The 10,672-nt window shown below is 33.7% G+C and overlaps 1 protein-coding gene across 1 annotated transcript; it reads right to left on the bottom strand.

Moving 5' to 3' along the window:
- Window positions 1-3,240: 3,240 nt before the first annotated feature.
- Window positions 3,241-10,416, bottom strand: LOC125651552 (alpha-soluble NSF attachment protein-like). Its single transcript, XM_048880205.2, has 9 exons — window positions 10,145-10,416; window positions 9,940-10,019; window positions 6,832-6,948; window positions 6,472-6,518; window positions 6,010-6,087; window positions 5,846-5,901; window positions 5,349-5,433; window positions 4,468-4,641; window positions 3,241-4,255 (listed from the first exon to the last, which is right to left on the bottom strand). The coding sequence occupies exons 1-9, from the start codon at window positions 10,234-10,236 to the stop codon at window positions 4,109-4,111; spliced, it is 876 nt and encodes a 291-aa protein (XP_048736162.2). The 5' UTR covers window positions 10,237-10,416; the 3' UTR covers window positions 3,241-4,108.
- Between the last annotated feature and the right edge of the window lie 256 nt (window positions 10,417-10,672).

Here is a 10,672-nt window from a genome sequence, read left to right as displayed (position 1 = left end):
AGTCATTTGTCTAAGGTGAAGGGTAAAGAAAAGCTAGAAATATATGTCCCAGATCATAACTTTGTATTGAAACATTACAGTAAAAGCTCATACTTGGTACAAAGGTTTCTTGTGACCTTATTGTATGGGCCACCTTTTTAGATCATCTAAGCTGAAAGCTCAAGTGAGCTTTTCTGATCGCCTGTTGTCCGTCTCCCTTCTGTAAACTTTTCACATTTTTGACTTCTTCTCCAGAACCACTGAGCCAATTTCAACCAAACTTGGCACAAAGCTTCTTGGGTAAAGGGCTTTCAAGTTTGTTCAAATGAAGGGCCATGTCCCTTTCAAAGGGGAAATAATCACAAAGATGTAAAAATAGGGTGGGGTCATTTAAAAATCTTCTTAAGAAATAATGGGCCAGAAGAGCTGAAATTTACATGAAAGCTTCCTGTTATAGTGGGGAATCAAGTTTTTTTTTTTTAAAATCATGACCCCCAGAGGTAGGATGGGGCCACAATAGGGGATCAAAGTTTTACAAATATTTAGAGAAAATCTTCTCAAGAACCAATGGGCTAGGAATGTGCAAATTTACAGGAAAGCTTCCTGACATAGTGCAGGTTCAAGTTTGTTCAAATCATGGCTCCCGGTTATAGGATGGGGCTACAATAGGGGATCAAAGTTTTGCATACAAATATAGGAAAAATCTTCTTTTGAAGAAACACTGGGCCAGGAAAGTAGAAATTTAGATGAAAGTTTCCCGACATAGTGCATATTCAAGTTTGTTAAAATCATGACCCCCGGGGGTAAGATGGGGCCACAATAGGGGATCAAAGTTTTACATACAGATATATAGGGAAAATCTTTAAAAATCTTCTCAGGAACCACTGGGCTAGGATTTAAGTACAAATTTACATGAAAGCTTCATGACATAGTGCAGATTCATGTTTGTTCAAATCATCCCCCCCCCTTAGTGGTAGGATGGGGCCACAATAGGGGATCAAAGAGACAATCTTTAAAAATCTTCTCGAGAACCATTGGGTCATAGAAGTTTACATTTACATGAAAGCTTTGTAACAGTGCATATTCAAGTTTGTAAAAATCATGGCCCCTAGTGGTAGGTTGGGGCCACAATAGGGATCAAAATTTTAAATGCAAATATATAGGGAAAATCTTTAAATATTTGCCAAGGTGACTCAGGTGAGCGATGTGGCCCATGGGCATCTTGTTTGCAATACAGGCACTTAATTTTCCAAGTGTATATAACACTAGAAAATATTTTCATATTGGCAATAACTGGATCTTTACAGCTAGCCATTATACATACACAATGTGTTTCAATCAAGCTGCTGGATTAAAATTCGCCCACTTGCTATGTTCACTGCATTACCCAATTTGCATATTCTTGTGCATGAGCAACTCGGCGCCAGTATGAAGGAATGGCAACTGGGTTTCAAACAGAAGAAAATTTGATAATGAAGTCGTCTGACAACTGGGAGTTTATTGAATTTGACGGTGTGATTCAGATTTATTATTACTGAAAAATTGTTGTTTTTAGTATTACAATTATTGTAAAGTAGATAAATTGATAAAACCAGTCATCTAAGATGACATTCACCATGAAACAAACCACCCATAAATTGTAATCAATCAGAACAGATATGTACGTATGAGAAATTCGTTTCCTGCAAGTACCACCCCATCATGTATCGGTTTTATTTCAATCGCTTTTCTGGGGTACAAGTACTAAAACTGGAACAGCCATCAAACAATTTTTTGCCTATTTGGGAAAAAGTGCATACAATGTGGCCACTTTGACCTACACTTTATTATACATAGGGCTTTTGCACTGCCTCGATTCCTACTTCGACATCTGTCATGATATTCAAACTGAATGTAATTTTACTCAACACCTGCATTCTAATTTTGAATTTGAAAAAAAAACCATCATGAAAGAACATTAGGATGTGTTACAGCAAAGCGATGTGAGCCTCGGGCTTTCTGTTCTCCCTTAATTAAGAATTGCTGTGTACCTTCTATGTGGAAAACTACAGGACATGATAAACTTTTATTGTTGGCCATCCAACTTATACTAACTTCTGCCCATTTATGTGATGTCAGATTGTATGTACTATATGGTTCATCAATTGTTTAACTCCTCTCACAGTTGGCAAATCAGGACCTTTTTAAATTAATATTTCTGAGTTTTGAACATGTGCATGTTGCATGCATTTTTATTTGTAGGAGTTGCAAGTTGTTTGAACTTTGTCATTTCTGTGAATTTCTATATACAGCATCAAAGAAGATGCATGGTTTGTCTTCATAACCTAAATTTCAGTTTTCAAGCTTTAATTTTATTAAGTCATTGTCTTGTATAGTTATTACAGATCTGCATATGAAATGGGCATTGAAGATGTGCATATTACATATGGGCATTGTAAATGTGCATATTACATGGGCATTGTAAATGTGCATATTACATGGGCATTGTAAATGTGCAGATTACATGTGCATTGTAAATGTGCAGATTACATGGGCAATGAAGATATGCATATTACAGGGATTTTGACATGGGTATTGCAGGTTCTTGAACACAAGTCCATTTCTTGGGATTATTAAAAGATATATGGTACATAGCATGCCTAGGTTCGAGTGTCATAGAGTGATTCACATACATGTATACATATTTAAACATTACAATACTTTTCAAACACTTTGAATTCTTGATGTATATGCATACTCATACCACTGCATTACAATATAGTTTTGACTTTCTTGAATGTCCAGAGTGATGACTCTTTGATTATTTACTTGGTTGATTTTAGTGTTAGGTTTCTCTCTGTTGTCATTTGGGGTTCTTACACAAAATTCAGTTTTATGGAATGAATTATGGAATTGCACTTGATAGAACTTGTATTAAAATATGGATCCTATGGAGACTGATGTATTTAGTACCGTTGATGGCACTCTTGGTTTTTATTAAGTTGACTCGGATTATAAACAATGCAGTTACATATAAAAATGACCCCTAAATTTTGAATGATGCATTAGACACTTAACAATTGGTCAGGTACTTGACCTATTAAACATTGCATTATGAATTTCTCTAAAGGCAAAAATCACTGGATACCGCACGGTCATACATGTACTAAAAGTAACACCCAAAATATAATACCATTATCATGAAAATAAAAGAAATGGTTCTTAAATACAAATAGGTATATCAAATACAAGTGAAAGCATGAGTTAGTAATATTAAAAGCCTTTCTTTTTTTTTCAAATCTTTTATTCAATTTTCAGTTTAAGCTTAATTATCTCACAAAAAAACCAGACAAGTACACAGTACATGTATACTGAACATCTACATGCATCTTTTTAACACCTTTAAATATATCTATAAAGTCAAACAACAGATTGGGTAAAATTTTACGAAATGCTGTTGGACACAATTGCAAGTACAAAATTTACACTGTAGTGAATCTTTAATAATGACGTTATCGATTACAACAGTTGGTATGTACTGTTAAGAATGTAATTAGATTACAGTATTTCTCAACGTCCAGCTCCAAAGGGTAAGTGTACAAGGGGTGGAGTACTATAATCATGATGTCCTATATACACAAGACTATCTCCTGGATCTATACCTATACGTGTAAACTCGGGCATTACACTTTATCTAACGTTAATGCATAATCTAAAATAAAAAACCAACAGAATCAAAGCATTTTTTTGATAATCAACAAAACTTTGATAATTGTAGTTCGACAGTCACAAGTTTTATGATACTGATAATATTCAAACTGTATTCACCTAAAATCAGTATAATATATGTTTTTTTTCTTCCAACATTATTCCACAGCATTAATTACGACAATGCTAAAATACAGATAACTTGACTTTATTGTTGAACCTCCAGAAAACGCTCCTGAAAAATATGTCAGAGGTAATGGGAATGTTGCATATATACTTTCATAAACAAGTTGACATTTTAATCAAAATTGAACTGAGGATTTGACACAAATCTGAGTATGATGGTAAAAAAAATCCTTGACAGCTACAAGTGTACAATGTCAAAAATTTAACATCACTAAAACCATATCGCTACACATCCTAAAGAATGGGTGTCTGGTGCTCATCGAAGGTCCTCCCCACTGATGTTCTTCTTCACTCTAAGCAGCATGGTGGTGGTCCACTGGTCAAAGCGAGATATACTGTCATAATCTTTGACCGTGTCAGTAAATTTATCAGCATCCTCCTCATTTATTGCACTTATGAGACTCTGTAAATAAAAGAGTTATCAATAACATTTCCATTACTCTTAGAGAGAAAGAGAATGAAGGAAGCACATGTAATAAATATAATTTCCCTTTAATATCACGTACTGTACTCAAACAAGGAAATGTGTAGAAAAGCAAATATTCTTTCTATTTCCTTATTTACACAGCACATACTTTATGTCAAACAGAGTGAATAAATGGAGATATATCATACCTTGAGAAGCTTGCATTCTCTGGCGTCCCCAAACTGTGGGAACATTTCTTCGTATTTTTGAATGGCTTGCTCTGCATTCAGTGTATCAACACACAAATGACACATGGCTGCCTTGAAGAAGTAGTCCTTAGCACTGTACTTCAGCAACTGATTGTCCATACATGACATACCAACCTAGAAATGGGGATCATTTTTCTGTTACTTTAGTTATAATACTGTGTAGAGTGTTTGATATGTATTTTAATTTGTTAAAACTACAAAATTGATATACAGCATTTGTTTATAATCAAATTTTGAAGTAACCATCTCATAAGATAAAATTCAAAGTTGTTCTTGCTTGAGATATGCGCACGTCTTGTATCTATCTTGCTGTCTTCATCAGAATTTCATTTCAATATGATATATAAATTCAGTGTTCCTTGCTGTATAATATAGAATATTTACATTTCCAATGTTTTTGGTTTTGATACATCTTTACATACAAATTGTAATGATAGCCATTTCTCCACCAATGCATTGTAGTTGTAAACAATGTGCTTATGAATACAGATAAATATAGCACCATGTACAACTATTTTAACAAGTGGAAATTCTAACAAATAGAAAGTAAATATAGCTCATGTGAGCTAAATTTTTAAGAAAATTTCATAATTTCACAATTTATACACATGGTTTCAAGAGAGAAAAAATGTCAAAATTGATATGAAAATAGATTATTGATATTCAGTAAATAGATACCACTTTTCTCTTACATTTCGAAATTGGTAATACTGTAGATGTAAATAATAAATATATACTTCACAACTTTAAAAAAAAACAACTTTCATACTCAGAAGCCACTATCCTAAATCACAAATATACATGTATTTTAAAGTACTCACTTCTTCATAAATAGCTATGGACTTCTCATACTGTTCAAGCTGTGCTGCATATTGTGCAACTTTAACAAGACATTTGTTTGCAGAGCTGTCAAAAGATAAACATATAATGTTTCTAAACATGCTCAAATATCTTGCATATTAGTAGCAATCTAACAATATTAATTACTTTAGACCTTTAATAATGTTTTCAGAGTGCATTTCCCTCATGATTTTCCTTTTTTCCAAGAAGCAAAACACACATTACACTCTAACCCAGAAAGGCAAAACAACATTTCAAAAGACCTTATAAGTATTGAACAACTTCACCAACAGTCTATTTGAAGAAAATATTTGAACTCTATATTCTATAATCTACAATAGTCCATTGGACTACCCAGAGTGTACAATAAACCAGTCAAATGATATTTTCACCAGCCGCAGACAACAGTACTTTATGTCGTCTAAGAAGACATTGCAGAACTTGAATAACAAACAATCTTACTAAAGTAGTAACCCACCTGTTAGACTCTTCTCCTTTATAGTAATCTGCTGCATGTTCATAACTTGTAATTGCCTAGACAAAAATAAACAAATGCATAAATAAAATATATTGCATACACATAAATACTTTTGAAATATACATGTATATAAAAGTTGTTTGTGTGTGGATAACATTACAAACCTTCTCAATGTCCACCATTTCTGTTTCATATATTTCAGCAATGGAGACATGGTGTTTAGCTGCTATGGTAAATCTACCCTGTTAAAAAAAAACCAAAATATAAATGTACTAAATGTGTTCCATTTTAAACACATGCATTGTAAATCACTTACTGTACATGCATACTTCTACAACAATATTTATATGACCTTGAATTGTTATATTTTTAAGAGGGACATAAATAATCAGGAATGGTAAAATTGTTCATCATTTTGTCTATATACAAAATCATTCATGAGAACATCATTTTCACATCAAGAAAACCTAATGAATTCACACAAAAAAAAAGTTCTGGAGAATGAAAATGAATTTCGGTGTACTTACACTGATGTACTAGCCAACAGTGTCTGTCAGAGTAGTTGTTGTATCATGTTATTCATAACCTTACACTATTAATTTTAATCAGAAGGCACAGTCACTTACCATATCAGTGTAAATTTCAACAGCCTTCAGTAAACAGTTGATTGCCTCTGGAAATATATGCAAAATATCAAAGTAATTATACAGTATATTTTTTTTAATGAAATACATGATGGCCTCTTCAAAGTTATCTCTACTTTGTTATCAGTGATTTTTTTTATTCATCTGTCTGATACTTGTAAGCATCAAATCATCAATTTCTCTCTCTGATCTGTCCCAATCTTTTCTCAAGGAGCTACAGTTTTGCAGCTATATAATTTAAGAATGACATGTATATTTCTTTAACAAATATATTTTTCATGGTAAGAGCACATACAGAACATATCAAATTGTCTAGTGTGGAAGAAAGTTTTTTATGCCTACCATTTGGGTCTGCCTTTTTATAACACGTGCCAGCATTGACATACTCTGTAGCAGCCTGGTGTTTGCTGCCTAACTGCATCTGTAACACTGCTGAGCGACAGAATGCTTCACCAGCAGCTACAATAAATATTACCATCTGTCTAAAAGCCACTAAACAGTTTAAATCTTCTTGATAGCTTGTTTTAGTTGTAAGATTTTGTTTTCCAGTGCCAGCAATATCAGATGCAATATTTTGAAATATTAGGCTAATAGGCTACCTGAAACTAATAGTTCAAACTCATTAAAACACAATATTCTAAAATACAGACTCAATGAAACACCTGTAATAAGAAGAGAGAAAATGACAGTCCAGACCAGAATTTGAACCCAGGCCCTTTGAATATCTAGTCATGTTCACTAGAAAATGACAGACCAGACCAGAATTTGAACCCAGGCCCTTTGAATATCTAGTCAGGTTCACTACCAACTGAGCTATTGAACCCAACTAGCTATCATATTCATCCCTCATGAAAGGTCTTTGCCCTGAAAACTCAAAACCCAGTATCTTTATCCCCTAGCAGGCTTCTCATCTGTCAGTTACTGGGGCTGGTATGTAGCATCAAATGTAACAGGAAAAGAGAATAATATATGACCAACCAAATTGAACCAAGGCCTGTGAATCCATACCTGGCAACCTTCCAGCACAGAACCTCTTGCTGCTTCGAAAGTTTAACCCTGACCTACACTTGGATTTCTCGGATCTTATTACAGTAAAACTCGAATATAGCGAACACGGATATAGCGAAATTACGGCTATAGCGAAGTGAAAACGATTTCCCCGGCAAATTCTTTATATATTCTATATAAAAATCTGCGTCTATAACGAACACGGATATAGCGAATTTACGGGATATAACGAAGTAAATTCCTATTCCCCTTGAATTAAAACTGAACGTAAAAATCACCTTTTATAACGAATTTATTTTTTTCATTTTAAACTCTTTGTGATTTTTAACAATCGTTTTCCATTGACATAAAGGATTCAAACTTATTACAAAATTTCCGTTTGTATTTTTTGAAAAAAGGTTGTTAACGCAAAACAATACTTACACATACGTTTAGGAAATATATTGTCGGTATTGTTTACTATTCTCGTTAATTAAATTTGATTGCATTTATTTTTTCGTACACTCCTTTATTTGTGTAAAACAACAAGTAAATGACAGTTGCAATAGACTATACATGTATGTATTGTGCAAAATTGTGTTGACATTTCTCTCTCGACATGTTCTTGCATGACTTAATAATCCATCAAGATAAATTATCATATATAAATCATTGCGTATATTTCTTGTGTAAAAATATTTCTTCTCGAAAATATATAGGCTTCATTTCTCTTAAAGACAATACAAACGCAAGTACATCGATTGCTGCTTTCTTATATAACTGTTATACATGTAGAACAAATCAGTTTTATAACGAATTCGTTATATTTGAATTATGAATTCGCTATAAACATATAGCGAATTACGCTTATAGCGAATTTTTATAGAGGGTCCCCAGAAATTCGCTATATCAGAGTTTTACTGTATAGTGTTTTTAATTGCATGCTGTATCTCAACATGGCATAATCCATTGTGTCAACATAAACATGTGTAATTACACAGACAATAGGCCACAATAACATCCTAGCCACCCCCCCCCCCCCTTAAAATACCTAATGTCATTGAAAATCAACAGGTTTTTAAAGTCAACATTGATTCAACTCAGTAGCTAGATCTGTCCTTGTAAATGTTTGCATTTGGGTCCATGAAGGATTGTGAATATTAATTGAAAGTACAGGCTGAAAAACACAGTTGAAAATAAAATATCAGAAAAGAGTAGGCCTAAAGTTCTCAGCATTTATCAAACCCAGTAAACTTGTCATTGGTTGTAACTAACTTCATGCTGTGTGAATTTCTCAGTTGCTTTTGGGAGCTAAATTACAAAGTAAAAAAGCATGTTAAAATGGATTTATGCAAATGAAAGGAACTGATGCCTGACTATTTTCTGAATTAGTTCATTCTTAATCTTGATCTAGTCAGATGCTCTATATTTGCCAAATGACCTATCTGGCCACCACCACCTGAAACTGGCTGACCAACTCAGACCATTATACTCTCCAGACAACAAACATGGTTTTACTGCAAACAAATTAAGTGGAGTAAGATTTGAATATTTATACACTGTATCAAACATGATCTTTTATAATATTTAATATCTAACATATCCACTTGTTAGAATAATCTAACTGAGTCTTGGGACAGGCCCTCACCACAGTTAGAATGCCTTTCATATACTCGTAATACAGCAGAAAATTGCACACTCACTTCAAAACAATTTTAAAATCGCCAAAGAATAAACATGTAAATTTAAATTAAAATTTTAATAAAACTAACCTCATTGATAGTTTGTAAGTCTATAGTATTATTTAAAAATTGTAAAATAATACTGTAAACTGAACATTTTTGAAATGTCACTTTTTTCCATTCAAATTTTATTGACTGCCATTTTCCCCGATAACCATCGAAACACCCTGCAGTTTTCGAAAACATCTGCTTACCCAATTGGCAAAGAACTGCCCACTACCATATAGGCTTATGGAAACCTTTTGCAAAAACGGCTTTAATACAAACAAAAAGTGTATGATGTGCTGTGGACCAATAAATACCCTGTACAGGCAGAGATAATCCGTAAAAGGTCAGACTTCCTTATTTGAGACCTTATGCTTATTCGATGACAAGTTCCAGTAGAATAATGAAGCTGTAAACAGCAGAATTCAAACTCGTAGGTTTTAGTTCTAAGCTATTCAGAATGGAATTACTGGTGAGTGAGTCATGAAGGTAACTTTTTCGACGTATTAATGATATGTGATACACGATTTTACTGAAACATGTACCGATTACATTTTTCATTTTTGCGGGTGTATGGAATGCATGCTATCATCCATCGTCGCAAACCACGGGTTATTGTTTCATTCTATTTCACAATGTTTGTGAAATAGAATGAAACAATAACCCGTGGTTTGCGACGATGGCTATCATCAAACAGGCCTTGTTACAGGGTCCATAGGACATCATCATTACTTACCAGCCCATTTTTTAGCCATTTTAAACATATTGGCTGCTCTAACAAACAAATCAGCAGCATCTTCTACTTTTGATGAACTCCTGCAAATAAAAAAAAAGATGGAAGTTCGTCTGCCATGTTTTTGAAAAGAAATAAAGCCAACCCCCTTTATAGCAAAGGCGTTTGAACGAAGTTCATTTTCTTAATTTCTACTGTCATCAATTACCCAAACAGTGAACTAAAGAATCCTTTAGAAGAGGAAAGCTTCTTATCTGCCTCTAGCATCAATTCTCGCCCTTTCGCCTCGTTGTCAGCCATAGTGAAATACTTAAAATTGACATAAACTTGGTACAAAATATATTTTTACGTCTGTGTCACACCACTATTTACTATCGACATCATCATCATAATCAAAGTCACAAAATCCTTTACTACAAGGCACTTTACTATTTGTTGTGAAAGCGTGCACAATACCTTGACGATATTGTAAAAATGAAATATATAACGGTCAATCCGAATTGATACATGTAATGTAAAAACTAGATAATGCATTACACTTTCACTATACATATGACAACTTCAAATCATATAAAGTTCCATATAGACGACACCACATCAAACCGTAATCATTCGAGGACAGACTTCTTAGATCCGCGCCACAGAGTATGTGTATACGGCGCGGATCTAGAAGTTTGGAGCGTTCGGAGATTTCGCAATCATCCGAACCAAGAATCTTCTGTAAGTTGTAACGAAA

The sequence above is a fragment of the Ostrea edulis genome, chromosome 5 (genome assembly GCF_947568905.1).
Source record: "Ostrea edulis chromosome 5, xbOstEdul1.1, whole genome shotgun sequence".
Classification (NCBI taxonomy): Eukaryota; Metazoa; Mollusca; class Bivalvia; order Ostreida; family Ostreidae; genus Ostrea; species Ostrea edulis.
Note: the sequence above shows the minus strand (reverse complement) of the source record. Positions and strands in the feature narration are given on the sequence as shown.

What these genes read in the sequence shown, in the direction of transcription:
- LOC125651552 (XM_048880205.2), bottom strand. Translation starts at nt 10,236, where the DNA reads ATGGCTGACAACGAGGCGAAAGGGCGAGAATTGATGCTAGAGGCAGAT. An exon ending in TTGAAATTTACACTGATATG is followed by an intron (nt 6,088 to 6,471) that starts GTAAGTGACTGT and finishes TTTTTTTAACAG; the next exon opens with GGTAGATTTACCATAGCAGC. An exon ending in AAATGGTGGACATTGAGAAG is followed by an intron (nt 5,902 to 6,009) that starts GTTTGTAATGTT and finishes ATTTTTGTCTAG; the next exon opens with GCAATTACAAGTTATGAACA.